This window comes from Lepisma saccharinum, chromosome 15 (genome assembly GCF_977018435.1).
Source record: "Lepisma saccharinum chromosome 15, izLepSacc3.1, whole genome shotgun sequence".
Taxonomy (NCBI): Eukaryota; Metazoa; Arthropoda; class Insecta; order Zygentoma; family Lepismatidae; genus Lepisma; species Lepisma saccharinum.
In genome coordinates, this window is record NC_139243.1 from 10,571,059 (window position 1) to 10,597,116 (window position 26,058).

Genomic DNA, 26,058 nt, shown 5'->3' on the forward strand with positions numbered 1-26,058 from the left:
CCTAGAATAACGTAGTGTGGAAAACGGCATGGTTTTGCTCTCTCTCGCTGGTTCCACTCGAAAATGATCCGCTAGAGGCGCTGGTGTTGACACCGGGGCATGTTCGACTGCTTATAATGGAAGTAAATGGGGTTTTTGCTGCAACGTCTGATTCTTTTCCTTGTAACATTTCTTTGCATCAGAAAATTGTTATGATATTTGGTACAGTAGTCGCGAAAATATTAAAGAATATTATGAACCGTCGATCATGACCTGTCCTTGAGTTTTTTATTAACAATACGGAAGAAAACATAGGTATGGATTGTAACACGTAACATGACAATTGCTGCGAGAATTAGTATTGTGTATGCATTGTCCTGAAAGGTTCATTAATATTTTCATTGTCACAAATATTATTTTTATGGAAATTCACACAGACAATACTCGTTTATTTTAATTAATTAATTTTACTATTAATTAATTTAATTAATTTGCGGTTTATTTTCATCAAGTAGACATTTTACAGCCAAGTCACGAGTAAAAATGCACAGTCCTTAACACCAAAGTTCTACTTACCAATCGACACGAATGTAAAGCAATTTTTGATAGAGATGACAAGGTACAGCCTAATCGGCTATTTGAACTCCATGGAATATGAAATTAAATTCATTCGAATATCTGCATTTCGGGAAAATGACTTCATAATATGTACGCCACGAAACATTTTTTCTCCTTCATGACACTATTTCAATTTTATTAGTATATAAAAATAAACTTGTGTACACAATCCAACGTTTGACGTCCAGCCTCACATGCGATATGTTGATGCTCGTGTTGCGTTGCACATAAAACGTATTTATGTTACTTTTCTGTGTAAATTAATGCCATTTCGTGACTGCAAATCACTCCACAAATATAACTGTTTCCATCAATTCACTTACCGCCTTTCTAGAGAAACAAATCTACACAATATATTCCAAAAACTAACTAAGCCGCATTACTTTCATAACAAAATTAGCCGCTGTGTCGATCGCACTGCCATCTACTTGTCATCGTCTCGGGGAACCAGTTTCTTGGGTCGTTTTCCACACTACGTTATTCAAGGCGCTGTAGTATAGGTATAAATTTCGTAATTTACATAATTAAAATTTTGTGGTCGTTTATAATCACGGAACGTTCTTGTGGACACGCTGTATTGCATGTAAATTGTATGAATGTTTGTATTGTGATAATATAGAACACCTGTACTTCAGACTAGGAAACAAAATATATCCGATTTTCTCAGACCTCTGAAAATCTTTGGTTATAGGCCACACTTATATCAGGGCCGGCCTGACCACCAGTGGTAAATGAGAAAGCCTTTTCCACCAATAGAGTTAACATGTTTATTTACAATATTGACAGTACAATACAGCTCCCGACACAATTTCAAATATGTTTATAATAGTTGCGTACGAGATATATAAATATGATACCAAAATAAGTTCTGTTTAGTAACGGAACAGGAATATTGTGGTAAATGTCTTACACCTTGTTGAGGGTTTCGTTCAAAACCTTGGCAATTCTCTGCGACGATTCACCAACTAAAATTTGTCTGTGGTTTCCTTTTAACGTGTAAATTTTTGGAGTCCTTGTGCAGATCTGAAATATATATTTAAGAAAGCCTTTGATTAGTTTTGTCAGATTTAAGATACGCTGTTTTTTGCAATAAAATAGACTACTAGACATTATTACAAGTGATGTGATCCTTGTTCGAGACTTGAGAAGTGAAATCGCATTCGGGAAAGTATGACAGTTGTATCATTTGATTAATTTTGTACTCGAGTGTATTGAGGTAGGAACGTCGTGTGACGTGGTGAACGACCTCAGAGCTCCTCATGCCTTGTGGCTCGAGCGAGGTGGAAAGGGGGCGGTGCTAGTAGTTGAAACGGCAGATCGCTTGACGTCGGGCTGGGTATCGAGCAGTGGCTGGACGTCTGTACGGGGTGTAATACCTGCAATTACGTATTCGTATTGAATAAAGAGTAAGTCAAGGAAACTGATTCTTATTACTTCCCGTCGTCATAAGTATGGCGCACGAACAGGAGGACTCGATCGTCTACGTCGTTAGAATCTGGTTGTAGCTGTTAGATGGAAGAATTCAACTTTTTCGTCTGTGATGTTGGAACGTAAGTACTGAACTTTTTCTATGTGGAAAAGAAGAGTGACGAATAACTTTATCGCGCTGTGATTGTAGCACCGAAATTATAAAATAGTTGTACTGAAAACGGCGACTAAAATTTTTAGCTAGCAGTAACTGAAATTGAAAATGGCTACAAAAAAGGAATTGGAGTTTCTCTTTAAACAATTTGAAGCTAGACTCGCGGAACAAGTCAGTAGTGTTGAAGCTAACGTCAAAGCTGATATTAATAGTGTTGAAGCTAATGTCAAAGCTGATATTAACAGTGTTGAAAGGAACGTCAAAGCGGATATTAATAGTGTTGAGGCCAGTGTAAGTAATGTAGGCACCAGCATAGGTCTCTTAAGGCAAGACTTCGAATTATTGGAAGCACGAGTCGAAAAGAAAGTGTCTGATAATTTGGTCGAAACAAAGGAATGCGCCCATGAACTAAAGGAACAAGTGGTCAACTTGAGCACGAAATTGGAAGAGAAGATAAACGAGGTTTCTGTTACGTGTGTAAATCAACATAAAAAATTGAGAGAGGTTTTCGATTCTCATGTAAAACAGGTAGAAAATGAATGCGTAGAAATTAAGAAAACACTCGAAATAAATCAAAAGAAGTTTGAAAGTTTAGTCAACCTTGTACATGGAAATGAAAGTAGTATGAAGGAATTGTTTAATAACATTAGTGGACATGAAGTTGCTATTGCTGAGTTGAATAGTAAATTTAACGAAATTAGTGTTAAGTCTGGACAAACTATTCAAGATCTAAATTTGAGCGTTCAAACCGTTCAACAGAAAATATCTAGTAATGACATTACTGTTAAGGGTTGCTTACAACAACTTACAGAGATTACTAACAAATATGAGGTTCTAGATGATAAGCTGGAGAATATTCGGTATCAAGTTAGAGATTTAACGAATGATTTTTCCATTTTAAGAGTAAGTGCTGAACCGGTAAAATCTTCTTTAGGATTAGAAACTAGAGTACAAGGCTTAGTTAGTCCTGATGTTCCTAGATTGTCTGAACAGCAAAGGGAAGCAAGGAAAGCTTCTTTACCCATTGAAAAAACTGAATATATCACGTTTAGAAAGCAAAGACCATTACGTAAAGGAGAATCTGATTCAGATGTAAATTCTTCTAGCTCTGAAACTAAAGTTCAGTTAAAGGGACTTAAACGTAAATCTGTAAGTAGCTCTAAGACAGGTAGAGTTGCGAAAAGCATGTCAAGAGATAAATTTCATGATAGTAGTTCGGAAAGTGGAACTGATCACAAAAGTAGTAGTTACAGAAGGAAGTTTGTACCTAGTACACTTAAGTACTCTGATCTAGATAGGTTACCTAAATTTACTGCAACTAGGATGGATTATTTGGCGTCACAATTTCTTCAAGAGGTTGAGGATCGCTTGGATATGTTAAATGTTCCCAAAAAAGATTACATGAAGTATGTACCAATGCTTTTGAAAGGTGTTGCTAAAAATTGGTTCTCTCAAGAGAAACTACACATTGTAGATTATAGTTCTTTTAAGGTTCTTTTCCTTAATGCCTTTGAAAGTGCATCGTGGAAGTCAACATGTCTTGCAAATGTCTTGTGCAAGAGATACAGCAAAGAAAGTAGACAAACTCTGTTAAATTATTTCTGGTCACAGATTAATTTACTAAATTCCATTCAGCCAGACATGCCAGAACAGCAAAAAACTATTTTAGTAGCCCAACAGTTACCAAATAGAGTTAGAGAAGCAATCTTAAATCAACCTAATATTAGTCTTGGTACCGCTGCGGAATTGGTTGCGCGTCATGAAGCTTTGTATGCAAGTGCTGAAGGTGAAAGTAGGAGAGATGGAAGGCCTGTTGGTATTAGACAAGTACAAGTTGCTAATGAAACTAAAAGAAATAATCAATCTAGAGTAAGCAATATGCAAAATTCTAATACAAGCCATGAGACTAATGTAAGGAATTCTGGTAATTTCAGGAGATATGCCACTGATAATAATAGTAGTAATGATAGTAGATCTGGTCAAAGGTCTTGGAGAGTAAATCGTTTTCCATATTCTGGTAATAACTATAGAAATAGTAACTTTCGAGGTAGATACAATTATAGTAACCAAAATCGTATAAATGCTGATAATAGTAGACCTAGGTATAGAAATACTAGTACAAACACTGTGTCACACGATGATGTTCAAAACAATCCTCAAAGAAGTGAACCTAGATCTAGTACTAGGGAAGAAATAGAAAATGGTAATGGTGGGTCTTCACTTAGGGTGAATGCGCCCTGGTTTGTGCCTGAACAACCTTTAAACTAGATAGTGAGTCTATAGTTATTGTGACACAGAATAGCATAGACGAAGATGAGAATATTGTGTCAGTAGCCAATCTTAATACTGAAGATTTAAGAAACAAACTTTGTAATGAAAATTCTAGTAAAGCAAACTGTGAATCATGCCTTAAAAATGTATGTAGGGTAGATATTAATTTTTATGAAGACTTGTTAGAAGATGAAGCGAAATATAGTTCTAATAATTTAATGTTACCTGTAAACCTCAGGAACAAAGTCAAGAATACAACTTCTATCTTTGCAAATATTAATGGGATAGAGAGTAAATGCTTAGTAGATAGTGGTAGTGACATTTGTTTGATGTCAGAGAACAAATGGAAAAGTATTACTAGCGAAGTCACCAGACCTAAATTAGAGCCAATAGAAGATATTATTTTGGTTGACTATTCTGGAAAAAGAAAACAGAAACTACTTGGAAAATTTTGTGTTGATATAGAAATTGAAGATATTATGTTTTTTGTTCAGTTTGTTGTCGTCAAAGATTTGACAGTAGACATTCTTTTAGGTTTAGATTTTTTGTATAATGTAGAGGCTCTTGTAAACTTCAAGGAAAATTCTTTATTGTTACACACCAAACAAGGTGAAAGGTTAGTTAAATTATTACCTATATCTTGTCTAACTTTTGATGTGAGTGAAGAGGCAGAGAGTAGTTGTCTTAATGTTACCCAAAAGTCAAAAGAGGAAATAGCTGTTGCTAGTGTAGAAGATCTTAAATTAAAAGCTATGCAAGCTGAAATGCTCGATGAAGATGAAAAGAAGCAACTGTTTGATTTGTTACTTGAATTTAGGATGTTGTTTGATGAAAAACCTGGTTTATGTACTAAATATGAACATCATATTGAATTAGATACAACAGAACCTTTAGTTTCTAAGCCATATCGAATACCTTATCATTACAGACAAAATGTTAGAGATCATATTCAAAAATTACTTGAGTGGGACATTATAGAACTTTCTGATTCACCTTATTTAAATCCACTAGTAATAGTTCCTAAGTCTGATAGAAGTGTAAGAGTATGTACTGACTTCAGGAATATTAATCAACACCAAAAAGTTAGTCAAATTAGACCAATTAATATTGAAGAGGCATTACAAGGATTTGTTGGTAGACCATATGTATCACTGGTCGATATGTCCTCTGGATTTCACCAGATTTTGTTGTCAGAGTCATCTAAAAAGTATACTGCATTTTTGTTTGAAGGTAGACAATACCAATACAAACGTTTAGTATTTGGTACATGTAATGGAGTACAAGCATTTACGATGGCAATGACCAAGGTATTAGGCGACATTCTGTCAGAGAATGTTATCATTTATGTTGATGATTTATGCATTAGAAGTGAATCTTTAGAAAGTCACATAGAACATTTAAGAAGTGTATTTTCTAAATTAAGAGAGTCTGGTATGACTGTACGTCTCAAGAAGACATTTCTCTGCAAAGAAAAGTTATTGTACTTGGGTCACATTATTGACAAAACAGGTATAAGAGTAAATCAAGAGAGAGTAGAGGCTATTATCAATCTTCCTACTCCGAAGGATGTAAAGACACTTCAAAAAATTATAGGTTGTTTCTCTTGGATGAGAAGATTCATTCCAAACTTTGCTACCATATGTGCACCTTTATATGAATTGTTAAGGAAAGGTAAGAAATGGATATGGACTAATAAGGAACAAAAGAGTTTTGATTTGCTCAAACAAGAAATTTCTAATGATGCTAAACTATTTCATCCTGATCTTAATCAAAGGTTTTATGTCCAAGGAGATGCTTCCTTACTTGGCATCGGAGGATATTTGTATCAAATAATTGATGGTGAGAAAAGAATAATAAGTTATGTAAGTCGTACACTGAAAGGTTATGAGAAACAATACACCATAACCGAGCTAGAATGTTTAAGTATTTTATTTTGTATTGAGAAATGTAATCAATATCTTTTGGGTAAAGAATTTACTTTAGTTTGTGATCATAAGTGTCTCACTTGGCTGAACCATTCGAAGAATTGGAACCCTCGCTTATTGCGTTGGTCCCTTCAACTTCAAAAATACCAGTTCATTGTAGAATACTGCAAAGGATCTGACAATGGCCTAGCGGACTTATTGTCCAGACAATTTTCAGAGTCAGAGCCGATTTTGATGCACATCAACAATAATGTAAGGTTTAAAAATGAAGTATTGGATATACCTGTAGAGTTGTTAGTCCAAGAACAGTACAATGATAAGCTATTTCAACCTATTATTGATTATTTGAACAATCGTGAAAATGTAAATGTAAGTTTACCTCAAAGGTGTAGAAATTGGAAAAAGTTTTATAAAGTATGCAATGGAATTTTGATGATAAGAGATTTTCACTTTGAGAACATCTGGAAAATATGTATACCTCAATCTTTAGTTTCGGTAATACTGAGGAATTATCATGACAATATGGGCCACTTTGGTTGTGAAAAGGTACTCAGAAGAGTTAGGAAACTGTACTTTTGGCCTGGTATGAGAAAAGGTATTCTGAGTTATATCAAAGATTGTGAACTATGTATGAGAACGAAGCCGAGTAGACATCCGCCCAAGGGCATATTCCAACAACATTGTAACCAGGGTGAAACTATTTTGTTTTTGGATATACAAGGACCATTAATTAAAGGTTCGCAAGGAGAAAGGTTTCTTCTAACCTTACAAGATGCTAACACTAAATATCTGTTCGCTTATCCAATGAGGTCAGGTACAGCCAACAGTATTGTAAAAGCCTTACTAGAAGGATATGTCAGGCATTTTGGCATTCCACACAGGTTAGTCAGTGATAACGCCACGGTGTTTCATTCTAACAAATATGTGGACACTTTAACAAGTTTAGGTATAAAATTGGCGTATACCCCAATATATCACCCTAGTTCTAATTTAGTTGAGAGAATTCATTCTGAACTCAACCGGCTTATGCGTGTGTTTTGTAAAAACAACCACAAAGATTGGCCGAAATATATAGAGGTAGTTGTAAGCTTATTAAATGATAGTGTACACACACAGCTAGGATTTGCTCCCTCCGAGTTACAACTAAATAGAGATCTTAACTCATGTATTTTGAATCATTTTAATTTACCGCCTAATGAAATTTCTCTGTGGAAAGATAAACTATACATGGCTTTTGTAAAGGGTTTCCAAGCAAGGAAAAAAAGAAATGACAGGTACAACTTGCAACAAGAAAATAGACCTGAAGTTAAAATAAAAGATCTGGTATTTGTAAAAACCCATTATCTTAGCAGCCTCCTAGAAAATCGCACTAAAAAGTACTGCGAGGTCTATGAAGGTCCGTATATGGTAATTGACAAACAAGCAACTAATGTATACATTGTAATAGATTTGAAAACTGGCAAAATCAGTAGTAACCATCACAGTGATAATCTAAAAATCTGGAATTGTACCGTTGAAAAAAGAAGTTGTTATTTAAGCCAATTGGAAAAACTAAATCCAAAATTGTACCAACATTTGTTTGGGTAGGTCAAAGAAAGATTTTGTTTAAAATTATTTATATTTATTTGTTGTTTTTATATTTTCTTTAACATAAATGTTGTTGTATTGATTATACCCAGTGTATTTGATCATGATGTATACCAGTTTAACTGTAACTACACAAAGTATGAGTGTAGATAAGATAACAATGTGTAAATTATAAATGGGTATTTTATTTTGTAAAAATTTCACTTGAAGGAAATTTTTCTCCCAAGAGAGGGGAGTTATGACAGTTGTATCATTTGATTAATTTTGTACTCGAGTGTATTGAGGTAGGAACGTCGTGTGACGTGGTGAACGACCTCAGAGCTCCTCATGCCTTGTGGCTCGAGCGAGGTGGAAAGGGGGCGGTGCTAGTAGTTGAAACGGCTGATCGCTTGACGTCGGGCTGGGTATCGAGCAGTGGCTGGACGTCTGTACGGGGTGTAATACCTGCAATTACGTATTCGTATTGAATAAAGAGTAAGTCAAGGAAACTGATTCTTATTACTTCCCGTCGTCATAAAAGTTACATACATTTTTAATCAGCTTTGTTATTTCGACCGGTTTTTCAACTTTAAGACAAAAATTATTTCATTTTTATCAATAGCCAACTTTTCCTTGCACAGCTGTATAACAGTACTCTCTTCTAATAGCTAACTTAACAAAACTGTCATTTGCAAAATTTGTTAAACCGACATTTTTAAGAAATAGAAAACTTCTACTAACATAAAAAACTAAATATGCTGACCAAGGCAGTAATTTATTTATTAAAAACATAAACTAAAACGTAACGTTTCAACCTTCTAGCAAGGTCTTCATCAGACTCTGTATCAATGAAGACCTTGCTAGAAGGTTGAAACGTTACGTTTTAGTTTATGTTTTTAATAAATAAATTACTGCCTTGGTCAGCATATTTAGTTTTTTATAATCATGGAAACAAGGCTTAATGGTGTTATAATTCTACTAACATGTAAAAAAATCGTGGAGTTATGTTACTACTTTCTTCGTTTAATTTTTTCTTTCTATTCTGTACAACCACTATTCAGTATGTTAAAATACTATTTTCTTTATTTTTTTATTATTTTTTGGAATTTTAATAATAGTAAAAGAGACAAGCGACAAATGTATACGTATATTGAATTTCTAAATATTATTAACTGCCGACTCGGTGGTCGAGGGCCTATTTAAACGGCATTTTCATATTTGTACATTTCCTTATTATTATTTATAATTATGCAATTCGTGTCGGACCAGATGAAAAATATGTTGCAAGGGACACCAAATTCCGTTCTCGCCACAAATGTGAAAACTTCTTGTTTGTAAAGTAACACCTAGTCTGGTTTACATACACTCAGTCTTGGTGTAACAGAACACCATTTTTGGTGTCATTGCCGATTTGGTGTTGTTCTACTCCACTTTGGTGTCATATTACACCATTGGCTGTCAACGCTTCTTTAACCCTGGTTTAGGTGTTGTGTTACATAAATAGTGGTGGTTATCACGTTGCCAATACCTTTAATGGTAATTTAGTAGAGTCATTTTACTGTCGGAACATCTCCAGTTGACTGGCCGAGTCTAGTAAGTGAGCCTACCTACACTGCAGAACGTGAGCAAAAGGGTTAGCGATTGGTGCTGACTTCAGACGTCAGCGCTACCCTTGTTGATTGGAAGTCAAACGATTTATGACTCGCTCCCAAGCTTCAAATGTAGAACGCCAGATATACTACGAAAGTAACCTCACTCTACCATATTGTTTATTGATTGATTTAGTTTATTTTACTTCGCGTTTTGTGCCTCTTGGCTAATTTGCGAAGATGGGGATGAGTGATGAAATGATGAAATTCATGAATGGACATTCACAAACAACCAAGCCCGAGAGGGATTCGAACCCGGGACCCTTAGCGTCGCAGCGCGATGTGCTAACCATTCGGCCACAGGGTCCGGCACCATATTGTTTATAGCAGCTCTGTTGCAAACGTAATACTCGCGAATGATATTAAAGAGGAAATGGAAAGCAGATTTAATTCAGAAAATACGTGTTACTTTCCTCTTCATAAAAATTTATCTTCTCGTACAATATCTAAGAAACTAGAAGTTAAAATATACAAATCAGTAATTTTGCCTGTAGTATCATATGGATGCGAAACTTATTCCCTTGCATTAAAAGGAGGAACATAAATTAAGAATATTTAAAAATAGAATTCTTAGAAAATATTTGCACCTAAAAGGGATGAGGTGTACAGGTGATTGGAGAAGGTTACATAATTTAGAACTGCATAATTTGTACTCTTGTCCAGATATTATTAGAATAATTAAATCGAGAAGACTTAGCTGGGCAGGCCATATAGCACGAATGGGAGAGGAAAGAAGAGTTCTTGTTGGGAAACCTGATGGTAAGAGACCAGTAGGAAGGGCAAGACGAAGATGGAGGGATAACGTTGAGATGGACCTGAAGGAAATCGGTAAGGATGGAAAAGATTGAATTGCAGGATAGGGACAGATGGAAGGTTTGTGTTGCTGCAGTCATAAACCTTCGGGTATAAGAGGGCTAGAGAGTTAGTTAGTCTGTTCCAAATATACCTCCGATAACCCGTAGTCGTCGCTGTGTTCTGTGAAGTGGTCCTCTGACCTGAAGAGCGTGACGGGGCCCCTGAACTTCTCAGAAGGCCAGTAGTGGTGCATCGTGACCAGCTGGAAGTAGATGTTTCTGGCAGTGGCCACCAGCTCATTCTCCGTGCAGGGGGTGTGGCCCCGGAGCAGCTCGGCGACTCTGGCCAGTCTGGCATCGAGATCTTTCAAGGGAAGAAGGTCTCTTCTCACCTACAAAAAGAAGCAGATTTACTTTTCAACTTCACGAGCAGTTACGATACATGGAGATAGCATCGAGACAAGGAGAGACTTAACAGCGTATCGTCTCGTCTCGATTCATAAAAATCCATCTCGTTCTCGTTTCGAATCTCGAAATATATAGCGTACAGAGGTCATAACATTAAATAACTTCCTAAGCCTCCATGTAATTCAATAATGAGACTTTGAAAATGTTAAATAAAAAAGCAATACTTTTGACATATTATGATGTCTACTGTGTTTTGATGCAATTCTGCAATTCAGTCGAATGGTTCTTGACTAACCGGGGTCCTTCTTTCCAGTTGCTAGGAGAAATTACTTCTTGATTAGAAGGGTGATATAAGCTGATTAAATGTATGATTTCGGTAGTGTAATTACAGAAAAAAATCAAGAATAATAGTCTAATAATAAGTTCGAGAATTGTCTCAGAGTTCAATCTTGAACCTTTGCACTGGAAGTGAAAATCTTTTGAATTACGTACACTTCGACTGCAACGCCTAATATGATCACTATATAAAACTAAGAACACGTTGTCCTGCGTTATAAACACTTATTTTTCACCATAGAAATCACATAGCAAGTTCTTGTACTTACAGTTCCACAAAATAAACTACAGCCAACATTCGGCTGACTTTCGACTTCTATCATTTCAAACAAGTGAAGAACTAGCGAACAAGTCTAGTAACCAAGTCTGAAAAGATGTGTGCTGTGTGCTGCGGGGTCGATTTCTCCTTTAATTGGCGCATTCGAACTACACTAGTTGATGTTATGGACCGTAGTCCGCGCAGGGCCGTCATTTTGCTTATCTCGCTTTCATTTGTGGCAGTTTGATCGAATCATGTTTATTATTGCCACCAGAGGTCAATAAAATCAGTTACGCAATGACGTAATAACGAAGCCTCAGCGCTTCAGGCAGCGAGCGCATTTTGCATTCTGACACAGGGAGAGGAAGCGGTATTTCCTCCAAGTAGAAGCGTTGTTAAGGTGTCTGAGCAAACACGATATGCGGAAGAAGGCTAAGTACGTTCCATAATGATTTTAAGTTCCGAACTTGCAATCACTCATATAATTATACTCGTATTTAGTTCATGAACTTTTTCTTCTATACTAAGTTAGAAGTGATTTCACAGTGAATCATTGTTCTTCTGATTATCTTTTAAGAGGTAAGAGACCAATTCAGTTTATTATTACTTCGGTTGAATGAATGCCAATCAAACTGGCCAAGTGATAAGAGACAAATGTTTCTCTTTCAGCAAGTTTATCTAACAAGCTATATTTTTGTAGTCTTATGGTGCTTGCATATTATGTAAATAAAGTCGGATCAACTGGAACAGTGTTGTATCCAGGGTGGTATTTGTATTGGGGGGATTTCCCCTCTCTGGGTACTTGTGTCCCCCCCGCTTGATAAATTTTATCCATGGGGGAAATGTTATATGCCATAAAGTCATATCTCATGCTATCCCTAGACAGTCAGTAGAATTTCCCCCCACTGGAAATTTATTAAATAGCTACCACCCTGGTTGTATCTGTACACTAGCGTCAATTAGTACTCCGGCAGTTTGTTTCTTTGTACAGCATATTTGTATAAAATACAATTCAACCTACACGTGTATCAATATACGCTGTATACTACCTCTGACAATAAAGTTCGGTGAATGATCCTGAATATCGAAAGTAGATGAATTCTTAATGAAACCTATCTTACTGTCCTTCGAAGAAGTCCCCTCCCATGGCTATTCACCGTTGAGAACGACTTTACATGTCCTGGAAACTTTTAGAAAAGTCTTCTTTCGGGATGGGTTCAAGACCCTCGTCACGTTCCGTTGGGTGTCCGGAATATCCTCAAATCTCTGACCTTTCAAAGCGATTTTGAGACGTGGGAAGAGAAAGAAATCTGGAGGATTCAGATCCAAATTTCTTGCAATGCATTACTACAGAGGATGAGAGCTGGTGTGTGAGGTACGACCCTGAAACGAAACGCCAATGCATGGAATGGCGTTCTCCTGCATCACCCCGTCGGAAGAATGTCAAGGCGTAAAAATCGCGCATCAAGACGATGCTTATCACTTTATTTGACAGTGATGGCATGATCCACAAGGAATTCCTGCCGAAGGGAACAACAATTTTTCCGCCTTGGCCTTCTTCCGACGGGGTGATGCAGGAGAACGCCATTCCATGCTTTGGCGTTTCGTTTCAGTGTCGTACCTCACACAGCAGCTCTCATCCTCTGATTGCAAGAAATTTTGATCTGAATCCTCCAGATTTCTTTCTCTTCCTACGCCTCAAAATCGCTTTGAAAGGTCAGAGATTTGAGGATATTCCGGACATCCAACGGAACGTGACGAGGGTCTTGAACACAATCCCGAAAGAAGACTTTTCTAAGAGTTTCCAGGACATGTACAGTCGTTCTCAACGGTGCATAGCCATGGCAGGGGACTACTTCGAAGGACAGTAAGGTAGGTTTCATTAAGAATTCGTCTACTTTCGATATTCAGGATCATTCACCGAACTTTATCGTCAGAGGTTGTAAAACACACATTTCTACTAACTCCGTTGTCCCTGTATATTCATGTAGCATAGCTTCCATTGCGCTCACAATTCAAGGTTCGTATGCATTAAACAAAGTTTAACGTGCATAACGTCACTTTCGTATTACAAGCCTTCTTTTTAGGTCTTTTTGGACACTACCTTTGTGAGTGTAGATTGTGAGGAACTTTGATTGATTGATTTGGTGTTTTAAGTCCACTTTATGCACAGTAAGGCTAATCAGGACTGGACCTACAGTTTAAAGTGGGATCCGAACCACCATGTGCCTCCACCGGGATTGTGAGGAACTAACATTAGTGGAAGTTGTTTTCGGTGCTGGTAGTGTGCATTCTTACGTTAATTAATCAAGACTTAAAGTTCATCCCAGTCTGAGGTGGCTCAGTCGATAACGCGTCTGACTACCATGCTCAAGGTCCCGGGTTCGATCCCCGGCCGGTTCAAATCCGCGAACTTTTCTAACGTTGGAAGCGGCCCCGGCGCCCACCCAGCGTCGAATGACATGGGTACCTGGGGGAAACCCTGGGGGGTAAAGGCGGTCAGGGGCGTGATGCTGATCACATGACCCCCACTCATGGCCGGATCAAGAAAGTGTGGGGCGTTACCCCCTATACGCCTTCATGGCGTTGTGCTAAGCACAGGGGTGCACTTTACCTTTTTATCCTTTACCTTTACCCAGTCTGAGATGGCCTCAGAATAGGCTTCACACGCATGCGCGCCGACTACGTGGGTGCTCCGGGGCTCGAGCACCCACATAAATAATCTTGTGGGTGCGTCGCACCCACAAGATTTTTAGTTCGATAAAAACAAAATAAAATAAATATTTCTCACTTGCCATTATCAAAAAATAATAAGCAATTAAAACATTGAGATGGAAGTTAATATTTCAAACCTCCAAAACATAAATGTTTCAAATGTGCAAAGGCAACAGACAAATATTTTTTTTAAAAAATAATTGATGTGGCTTTGGATTCGCTTAATCGTAGATTTCAAACAAAGGTTTTGGAACTTATTTCACAACTTGAAGCTCTTGCTATAGGTCAAATTGGTGCTGATTGAATTCTGCAGTTATATGGGACAGACTTTGATAAAGACAAGCTAACATTGCACAGGGACATGTTTCTAGATGTGTGCAGAACGAAGAAAGAAAAAGTGGCCAACTTGTCAGACATTACAAATATTTTAAGTAGAGAAAACAGTGGTCCCATGCGTGAAGTGCTCACAGAATTTGTGAAGTTTGTACGGGTGATTTTAACTATACCTGTTACTTCTTGTACCTCTGAGCGGTCATTTTCTGAACTTAGACGATTGAAAATGTTTTTGCGGTCAACAATGACCCAAAAAAGATTGAATGATTTGGCAATTTTGCATGTTCATAAAGAAATGACTAAAAATATTGACATTACCAAAATTGCAAACAAATTCATAAGTGCAAATGACGTAAAAAGGAATGTGTTTTATATTGAAAGTTAACATGTCATGATGATGATTATTATTATTATTTGGTACATAAAGTTAGTCATTTTGTAGTTTCTGTTCACAACAAAATCCTTGCATAGTTCTTTCTGCAATAAAATTAAAATTATTTGCATTTATGAAGATTTTTTCATTTTAATTTGTATGAATGTGGCATTTTCTTTTAGTAACGTGTTGATAATATCATTGCCTCTTGCAATCATTGTGCATGTAAGTTGTTTAAAAAATACAATACTTAATAATTACAGATCTAACCGCCATTGATATGCATGCACCCACAGAAATTTTGGAAAGTCGGCGCCCTTGTTCACACGTCTCGTTGTTCACGAAGGAGTAACGGCAACTTTTTTTACGATGCCATGACAACATCAAAGTCACAAATGGATGCTGAATAGACAAACTGTCATGTGTGTGATGCCGATATATCCGACCTTAAAATGATGACGTTGCACATAAAAACGACCCCCTGCGCAAGAAGGTATTGCCTTACCCAGGATTTAAATCTTGTAGACCTTGTGTCACAATGACCATTTCCCACAGAATCTGCCTTACGTTAGTTATCAACTCATTGTTAATAATAGTAGCAATAGAATGGCTAGTAATAATAAGAATACATACACAGTAAGGGTGATGGAATCTTGAGTGAGGGCTCGGCTGGATCTTTTGCTGACATCAAGGTAGCTGTTGTTAAATTTTCATCTTCTTTCTAAAAACCAGCTCTTTGAAAAAGAAACCTTTTGTTTAAATACTGCCGTCATCTGCCAACAGGGATGATATTCCAAAATTCAAAAGATTACATATGCTTAGAATTCCTTCTGTAGCACTCACGAGAATCTTCGTTTTGTTTGCTTTCATAGTTTTCTAGATCCTCAATTGTTATGTGGCTACGTAAGTCTAATAAACTATTGATAATATCTAGACAACAGTAAAAGAACGAAATTTCACATGAACGCTCTAGAAGAAATTTAAAGCATATGTAATTTTTTTGAATTTTGGAATATCATCCCTGTTGGGAGATGACCGACAGTGTTTTAACAAATGTTTTTAGTTTTTGCAACGAGCTGATCTCTTCCACTGTCTGCGAGGAGGTTTTTTTGTTTATTCTTACCTTCCTACCCTTTACACTTTTATCATTTATCAAGGAAGTTCTTACACCCCTTTGCTTTAAACTTTTAAGTACAAATTTTAGATAAGGCTATATTTCCCCGTATACATTTAAGGGTGTAAAATGGCCATATGTGCAGACGTACTCAACAATTTTAATTCAATCAATCATAGCGATTTTTCGAGAGAAGAGAAAACTTCGAAAACAGCTGCTCTGCCGTCGGCCAAAGATTCAGCCGTGTCTTAGTTTTGTTATATTGCAAGAACGTATAGAACGATGTAGTAGAAGGGCCTGCATATAGAGCGAAAAAGGAGGGCGGGTCCTAGTGACGTCACATCCGCTTGCCAACCTTTCTGGAGTCCAGCCTCCGGAACATGCAGATGAAGAAGGTGAGCGAATCCGTCTCCTCGGCCGCCTTGCAGTTGCTGTCGTTGTGGCGGACGGTGAACCTCGAGAACACGTCTTTGATGAACTCGGGTGAACCGTCGAAGAGGATGAGGTTCACCTCGTCACCAGCCTTCTGCAGTTGCAGGGCCATCTCGAAGACCACTCCTGTGCCGTACGAGTACCCGGCCACGTTGAAAGGGCCGCTCTTCTTGTATTTCCTGATCTCCTGCAATGCAATGATAATGCTATATTAATTTTGCAGAATTGTAATAAAAGTAGCAACAGGGTGATTCAAAAGTATCGGACACAAACTTAATCATTTATTATAAAGACTCATATAGTGGAAATTTCCACTGCGAATTGCACTATGCCGTGAAGATACAAAGAAGGTGTGAAAGTAGTGCCCCACATGCTCTCAATTGCCACCATAGAGTGATGTGATCTACCCCTCCAGGTACTCGTGGGCTCCTGAGCTGCTGCATGCAGAGATATTGTCGAAAAATTCCCAGTTGAGATAATCTATTATGGAAATCGAATCCAGATCTCCCGCATGGCAGTAAGGTAGCCTACGGACTGGACAATTGGTACTCAAATCGAAATTGTTGTTAATAATAAATAGCGACTCCCCCTCAATATTTGTCACACCGTGTCTGAAAAGTATGCGAAATGCGCTGGAAATGTCTAAAACTATGTAAAAACAGCTGAATTAGGAAATGCTTAAACGACAATTATTTTTAACCTTATAGATAAAAACTAAGCGACTCCATTTTAAAGATAAAAAAAAGAACATCAATTAACAAATTAGTGATCTGTAATCGCTTTCCTCTTAATGTCTAAAATTAAGCGATTATCCCCAGACACGATGTCTAAAATTAATCAATTACTGCGTCTCAAATTAACAATAAACATACAATGAACAGGCAACAGGAGGGATAAAGACATCCGTTTTCCATGAGAGAAAATCGTTATTCCAATGAGAGTTACGATTTTTTTTACTCCAGCACTAGCATCACTACAATTTCATTTCTAAAAAAACAATGCAAGAATAAATTATTGAAAATGGTGCAGAACCACCCCCCGTGTAATATTTAATTATGCGATTTAGATCGGGCAAACAGTCTGGCTACTCACCTTGATGTAGAACGCGGCGAGATCCTCCGTGGACCTGAGATCGGCGTCCTGCGTGCACTGGAGACCCCATACCGGAAACTCCACCTGTTTGGCCAGCGGTGCCAGACAAGTGACCGTTCCTTCTATAGGGTGCACGACAATTAAGGGGTTGACCTTGATGTTCTTCGGCGCCTTGGAAGGTATTCGAACCAGCGTTATGGCTGGCATCAGCTGCTGAAGGTCGAATTGGATCAACGTGTCCAATCCAAACAGAGAACTTCCGTCCAGTCGGCCATCCAGCTCTGGTGGTCCCACTAGATCATCTTCGGTTTTTCCTACGAGTCCATTTTTTGGCGGCTGCAACGATATACCATTGATGTGTAGATTCTGCAGTTGCTGCTTCACTTCGGTACCCATGACTGTATCGTTCCAACACTTTTAGTTTATAGGACCTGTAAGGAAGAGAAAGTGTAAACTTCTAGGGGTACAGGGGTACATTGTACCCTTCAAATTGTTGGCAGGGTGTACAGTAACTCTTAAATACTTTGCTCCGAATTTGACTTCCTGTACCCTCTTAAATAATTTCTAAGATGCTGCCGTTGAAAGAATCCCTTGATTAGTAGCTAAATGCAAAAAGGTTTTTTTTGTCCACAAAAGCTTCCTATCCAAAACAATTCAAACATATTATACCAGACAGTGCTTCTATATACCCCACTGGATCTGCGTTCTCAGACGTCTGTATGAGGAAGCTAGAACTTGATCAGTTCCGGAATTATACATTCTTTAAAACATGTTAAAATCTATCAGTAGAGTTGATTAGCTTTGTTCTTCACACGAATCCTTTACTTCGTTATGCTAACATAGATTTATACACTGAATGAAATAAGATAAGCATACTGTGCCAATCTGGATGTTTCATTCATTTCCATCTTCAAAAAATATCTCCAAAAAATGTTTTTCTCCTCTTATCTCTATATCTGTTCGTTCTGTCGAAACTGTTTTATATAAAGAGAGAGAGAGAGAGAGAGAGAGAGAGAGAGAGAGAGAGAGAGAGAGAGAGAGAGAGAGAGAGAGAGAGAGAGAGAGAAGGGGGATAGCGGATATAATTCTGTAGAAGAAAGCTCTTAATTTTTCTGTCATTCCCATGACAAATATATTTCCCAAGTATTCACTGTACAACTTCTGATTTTTCATTTTGGTTTTAACCATGTGCTGTCACCGATTTCACTATTAATGTTTATTACCAGGGAAAGGCATTTAATGGAAATATTTATGATTATTATATAGCTATGGAGATGAAAACATTACTATCATAGACAGCGCTTGAGGTGGAAATTCTTAGCTGGATGTGTTTGGTTGAGCCTTTGGGCTAGCTGGGGGATCCTCCTATGGTTTAACATGATAGTAATGAGACAACTCGGGAGATGCTTTGCGAAAACTTTGCTAGCGGGGATATACAGAGTATCCGAGCTAGAGGTATACAAAAATAAATGCTGATAATACGAAAACTATATTGTCTCGTAACGGTGCTCAGTCGATAGACCATCGATCCAAGATTTCACTAGTAGTGGTGCTGATCGTCGTCCTGTGTTTCGAGAGTTTTCAGTGGTTTTTCTGGGCCTGTGTTTAATCATAGTGTACTCGTGGCTTCAGTGTAGCATTCCTTCCGTTGTGTCAAAGGATTCTGATGAACTATTGCGGTGGAGATGTACTCAGAGGAGATTTTCTTTTTCGGCACTCGCGGCGACACGTGTGCGTGTCTCCGCCATGGCTTCGCCCAGCAGCAGGAAACAACGCTCGGCAGGTAAGGGGACCCCGGTCCGGTACTTTCACCACCTGTGCATGGCCTTGATCTGCGGGGACATACATGTGAATCCGGGGTCTGTGAAAACGGTGGCAAATTTCTCTGTGTATTACCAAAATACACAGAGCATTAAGAATAAGCTTGGCGACTGTGCAACTTTTGCGTGTGAACTCATGGCATATGACTGCCTAATTTTTACTGAAACGTGGTTGACAAAAAACGTTTGTGACAGTGAGCTGCCATTCGCAAGCCATTTCACCATATATCGGAACGATCGTGCGACTCGTGGTGGGGGCGTTATGATCTGTGTTAACTCAAAATGGCCAAGCAAAGTACGCCACGACTTAAAAAGGAACTGTGAAATACTGTGGGTGGAAGTTTCAGTGACCGGTGCCAAGAATCCTCTCCTTGGCTCTTACTATAGGCCACATAAAAACAGTCCTTTGTTCCTCCTCGAAGAATGTCGAGATTCTTTACTTGCGGCAGTTGCCCTGGGAGACGTTACCTTTGCGGCGACTTCAACCTCTCTATTGACTGGCAAGACCCTGTGAATGGAACAGCAAAATGTACGAACGACGCATGGTTTATTGAAACTTTCATTTGTGGTTTAAACCTGAAACAACATAATTTGTTCAACACCAGGAAGGACAGCAACCTGGATTATGTTCTGTGCACCCTAAACGATATTGGTATCACGCCAGGTAAGAACCTCCTGACCTCCGACCACGACAGTTTGGATGTTTCTATTCTCATCCCCCCACCCCCTAGAAGAGGTCATCGCCCCTCCATCCAGAACAAACGCTACCTGTGGAACCGAGCGCCGTGGGAGGAGGTAAGACTTTCCCTCGACTCCTTCCCCTGGGGCTTTTTGGAAGACGGGACCGTCGACGAGGCAGCTGACCTATTTACAGGTGATATTCAAGCAGCAGTGACGGACCACGTGCCTACAGGGAAAATATCTTCTCGTAGATTTCCGTGTTGGTTCGACTCCGAAGTGTGGGATGTACTGGCCAACAAGACACGAGCATGGCAACTTTGGAAGGGCTTCCCGAGTGAACACACGCACAATACCTTTGTTGCTCTGCGACTACACTCAAAGTATCTTCTTCGAAAAAAAATATAAGGAACATATAGACAATATGATTGCAACAATCCCGGAAAACCCAAAAAACTTTTTTAATCTAATAAACTCGAGGAAAAATAACAGTAGGATTCCAGCTGAAATTACACATGATAGTGAAAGTGCGATAGGCGACCAAAGGGCAGAACTCTTCAACGCTTATTTTCATGGTAACTTCTGCCCCCCGTCTTTCCTTGCAGCGTTGCCAAACGTAAGAACAGTCTGTTCCTCCTCCCTAACAACGCTTGTCACTACACCCGATGAGGTGAAGAATCTATTGTCGTCTCTTTCAGCTCACCGTGCCCTAGGACCGGACGATATCAACACCATGTTCCTCAGGAAAACTGTGCAATCCCTGTGCTATCCCCTTTCCATTCTCTTGAACAGATGTTTTTCGGAAGGCATCTTTCCTCACGCTTGGAAACAAGCTAACATCGCACCGATTCACAAAAGTGGTAACAAAAATTTTGTTTCATCTTACAGACCAATCTCCTTACTCTCTCCTCTGTCCATCATCTGTGAAAAAGTAATCAAAGATAGACTGTACAAATTTGTTTCTCCGTACTTAAGCTCTAAGCAACATGCTTTTCTTCCTGGTAGCTCCTGTCTTACAAACCTGTCTGTTTTACTCTCACATGCTATGAAATGCATTTCAAATAATTCACAATTAGATGTATTATACTTTGATCTGGCCAAAGCTTTTGATACTGTTAGTCATCGTCTTCTGATTCACAAATTATGCAATCGATTCAACATTCATGGCAAATTTCTAACCCTTCTCACAGATTACCTTAGCGATCGCCAACAACGTGTCGTTCTTCCAGGAACTGTTTCTAACTTTCTTCCTGTCCTCTCTGGAGTTCCACAGGGTAGTGTTCTAGGACCTCTCTTGTTCATATTATTCGTCGATGACCTTGCCGACCATCTCACAGCTCCCTCTAGCAATTACCTTCTTTTCGCAGATGACTGTACAATTTTCAGAGAAATCTCCACTTCCGACGATATTCGTCTTCTTCAGAATGACATAGCAACATTCACTTCCTGGTGCCTGACATGGTACCTTACATTACATCCTGACAAGTGTACTACTCTCACTATCTCTCTCAAGAAGAATCTGTTAAAGTCATCTTACTCCATCTCTGGCAATAACATCAAAGCAGTATCCTCTCACAAAGATCCTAGGCATTGTTTTCGACCAAAAGCTCACATTTGAGGAACATATTTTATTCACCACAAACAAGGCCATGCGTCTCTTAGGTTTACTCTACCGTTTCACTGAAATTAGTGACATCTCAGCAATCACCTTGCACTTCAAATCATTCATCTCCCCAATAATAGAATACTGCTCTTCCGTCTGGTCCATGGCATGTCCCACTCAGCTCTCCAGAATCGATTCAGTCTTTCACTTCTTCCTAGCTAAAGTTCGATACAGGGTTCCCTCATTACGCAATTTTTCATCTCCGCATCGCTTGTCTTTTCTAAACTTACAAACTGCTTATCAGCGACGTTTGCAGAATGATTTAAGTTATTTATACAAAATTGTGAATGGCAAAATCCGCTGCAACACACTTCTTGAGGAATTCCACTTTCGAGTACCTATGCGCACAACACGCAACACAAGATTATTTTATACAAAAAAACCTAGACTAGAAATTCAAAAAGGATCTCACTTTTACAGACTTGCAGCACAATATAATGATCTCCCCTCAAATATTGATATATTTTCCTCCGAGTTTGCCTTTCGGTCTTCCATCAGAAGAAATGCCTGTAATTAATATCACATAGTGCCATCTTTTACTTATTTTTCTGTTCATTTGCTATTCACTTTTATGTTGTTTTCTTACTCTTAATTATTTATATATATATATATATATATATATATATATATATATATATATATATATACTTATTATAATTATTGCTTTCTCATTGTTGACAATTTCAGTGTAAAATGGCCACCTGTGCTGTATCTGAAATTTTCTCAATAAATAAATTAATAGTGCTGCTGAGCCACGCATGCGCAGAAACGGCATGAGAACAGATCTCAATAAGACTGGCTGCTAACCATGGCAGTCATGATGTGGACGCCACGCCACAGCGTAAAGTGCAGTGCGTGTTATGGTTGGCTGGGTTGAAATCATTGAAGATTTTGTGTACAAGAGGAAAGTCCACGATTTGGGTGATTTGAGACAGTATATCGTTGACGCGGTTGCGCTAATAACTCCTCAAATGCTGGTCAACTCTTGGCACGAGGTTGAGTATCGTTTGGATATCTGTTGAGCTACAAATTTTGAGGTGTACCAGAATACATAAAAACTTTCTGAGTTACTTTGTTCAAAACCGGGAAAAGAGAGTTAGTGAACTTTACAGATGCTAAAATATATGTGTGTATTTTTGTATACCTCTAGGCCGGACACCCTGTATTATGCTCCACATCACCCCTCACTTTGAGCACTTTGATCAGGGATGAACATTCACCTCTATTGCTAGGGTTCACTTCTGTATTCCTCCCGTTGAATTCACAATTGAAGGGCTCGGGTTCAAAACATGGTAAGTGACATTTTGGTCATTTCCGAGTTCATTAAGAAAAAAGGTTATTTGAAATTATACTGTAGATAAATTGTTTCCGTCTTGTGTTTACCAATTTTACAAGGCTTCACTGAGTCCAAAGCAAATTGTATGACATGGCAATTTCACTCGAAAATTTAAGGATGGCACATTTTACTTTGTAACTCAAAAATAACCAAAATGTCACTTACCATGTTTTACACCGGAGACCTTAAATTTATTCAATTTATGTATATTTGTTTTAATATTAAGATGTTTTCATTTTTATGTTACTCTCTTGCGAAAATATTTACAGTGAGTATCCTAAAAGTGACAAAGCATCAATAGAATGATCATATTAAAAACATAATAATTTGCACTATAAAATAACATCGGTATGATTTGAACTTATGACTTACTGGATATATGAAACTCACCCAATCTGGCCCCTACACAATCACTCGTCACAAGTAACAACACTGCCATATTAAGTATACTTACGCCAACAACCAGCAGGTATTTGCAAAATGGCTGCCCGAATAAACCGTCCACTCCGAGCGCTTCTAGCGTCGAGGCACACAGAGAAGAAACAACTGCGAATCGCAAAAATGGAGAGCATCTAGCAAGGTTACAGAGTTCCGCATTTAACAATTTATGAGACGACCTCTACCGCTTCCCTTATTAGCAAAACGTGACTGATATCTTTTGTCGACATGGCAGACAAAGGGGTCTTGAATATTCATGACGCATTGAAGCAGCGCCGATTTAAAATTCAATACAGCCTTGTTTATCCTAGCGCTTACCTTGGTTAACCAATAATGCCTTGCCGGTCTTGATGCCGGATGTTATATAGTTGCGGTTTCTGAGTGTGCAATTTTAAGAGAAAAAATATATGCAACTGATGTGACTTGCGTTCAATTATATGACCTCGAGGGCAAAAGTTGGGTTTTTACCTCCTCGGTAATTGCGTGTTAATAACCTTAACGAAGACCACACTTGGTTCTCCTCATGTCATTGACGCTCAATTTCTTCCAGCCTTAGAACGTGACGCTCTTTTCTTTAACAAACTGAAAAAGCCGTGGAATATAAAATTAACAAATTAGTTGGATATGGTTGCTAAAGTCGTCGCACACGATTCATTTGTCACTGAAACGGAGCATTCGTGATCCAACAAAATCGACAACTGACTTATTGAAATTAACTCTAAAATACAAAACCTTGTGTGAGAAACGTAAGCACAAAACCCTCTTAAACTTTACGACCCAATTTTATATTTTTGAAAAATCTACTAAATTATTAACTTTTTATAATTTTTATGTTTGGTTCTATTAGTTTATATTCTTATTATTTTAAAAACATATATTTTGCCCCGGCGTCCACTCAGCGTCGAATAGCATGGGTACCTGGGGGAAACCCTGAGGGGTAAAGGCGGTCAGGGGAATGATGCTGATCACATCACCCCCACACACGACCGGATCAAGAAAGTGTGGGGCGTTACCCCCACACCCCCTATACGCCTTCATGGCGTGGTGCTAAGCACAGGGGAGCACTTTACCTTTTTGTTTTACCTTTATATTTTGATAGTTACTTTAGGCTATTTATGTATTAAAAAATATATTTTTCTTATGAGTGTTGGGAAAAAAAGAGGGTTTTTGGTTTATTTCTTAAAAAATAACCAAAGAAACTTCTTATTTGTTTGATAGTAAAATGTTATAAAATGTATATAATATCTTGTGATACTAATCCAAAACCAATTTTACAAATAGAAATTAGTTAGGTGCAAACTTGAACATTTCACTTAGAAAAATTAAAATTTGGAAAGCGCCATGCTTCTAGGTGGAGAACAAAGCTTCACAGGGCTAGGAATTTGCAGTATATTCAGTAACATTGTGAGTATGATATATGCAACTGATGTGACTTGCGTGCAATTATATAACCTCGAGGGCAAAAGTTGGCTTTTTACCTCCTCGGTAATTGCGTGTTAATAACCTCAACGACGACCACACTTGGTTCTCCTCATGTCATTGACGCTCAATTTCTTCCAACCTTAGAACGTGACGCTCTTTTTTTTAACAAACTGTGAAACAGTATATTCAGTAACATTGTGAGTATGATTCGCTGTGAGTATGATTACTTGTCGTGTCCCGGGGTCTATACCGGGTTAGGATCACACTTTAAACTGTATGTCCAGTCCCGATTAGCTTTTCTGAACTTAGAAACAAACCCATCGTTATCTGCCATGATTTTCTGTTATATTCCTTTCAGCAAACATATGAAAATATTGTTTGGAACACAAATATACCCCCCTAAATGAATGAAATAAAAGTTTACATATCACGAAAGAAACGTTTGTCACAAAACCTTCATAAAAATTACAACGCACCCTCCCATACAGAAGCACACGAACAGCGTAGATGATTTTAGGAAGCTAGTAGGAAGGAAGTTCGAGCTAGCGCGGTAAACTCTGGACAACTATATCGTCTATGTTGTCAGCACTTAGGCTATTTCCACCCTTTCCATTGTAAGGGCCCTTGCTCGTTACCGTAGAAAATCATCTGTGTTTGAGGACTAAAATCTCTTTACACATGCTAAACGCTGAGGCTGTACAGGGGCACTCAGCACATATATAGACAAAACGCGGACAACGCACAACTCTACAGTGGAATATACTGGCAGTAGGTTCAGACGCCAGAGACTCGTTGGCCTGCAAAATCAGTTATCGGGGTGTACTACGTGGAAGTGAATTTTGGGCGCCTTCGCGCCATCGACAATAGAAAATCGTTGAACAAAGATCGTATTGTAAAATGATCTGAAATTGCACCCATACATGATGAAAGAAAAATTTGAGAACAATTTCATATTTTACCGAGAGGTGACAGTGTGTGCGGCAAGAAAAAGCAATAAGTAGGTTAGCAGTAACAAAGATGATAATTTTTAGGGATGTGCCGAAGCCGATTACAGATGTATGAAAATCGGCAGAAATTGACACATCGGCATTGGTATCGGAATCGGCAAAAATCCGATATTTAAACCGGTACAGATTATAGTAGAATTTTTACCTTCTAATAAGTTTTATATTCTAGTTTTGTAAGATTTATTGAAAATTTGGTTATGATTCGTCATTATTGTAGAGTTTTTGTAATAAAATTATTGCAAACTCAT

General features: G+C 38.2%; 1 protein-coding gene across 3 annotated transcripts; it reads right to left on the minus strand.

The window, feature by feature from the left end:
* Window positions 1–1,356: 1,356 nt before the first annotated feature.
* On the minus strand, window positions 1,357–23,960 carry LOC145999393 (fatty acid synthase-like). Of its 3 annotated transcripts, none has more exons than XM_083136340.1 (5): window positions 23,700–23,960; window positions 17,447–17,877; window positions 16,278–16,541; window positions 10,537–10,776; window positions 1,357–1,620 (listed from the first exon to the last, which is right to left on the minus strand). In XM_083136340.1, the coding sequence occupies exons 2-5, from the start codon at window positions 17,840–17,842 to the stop codon at window positions 1,504–1,506; spliced, it is 1,017 nt and encodes a 338-aa protein (XP_082992466.1). In that variant the 5' UTR covers window positions 17,843–17,877; window positions 23,700–23,960; the 3' UTR covers window positions 1,357–1,503. The 3 variants fall into 3 exon arrangements, with proteins under 3 accessions (XP_082992466.1, XP_082992465.1, XP_082992467.1); XM_083136339.1 differs by lacking the exon at window positions 23,700–23,960 and adding an exon at window positions 23,398–23,522; XM_083136341.1 differs by lacking the exon at window positions 23,700–23,960 and adding an exon at window positions 23,334–23,358.
* Between the last annotated feature and the right edge of the window lie 2,098 nt (window positions 23,961–26,058).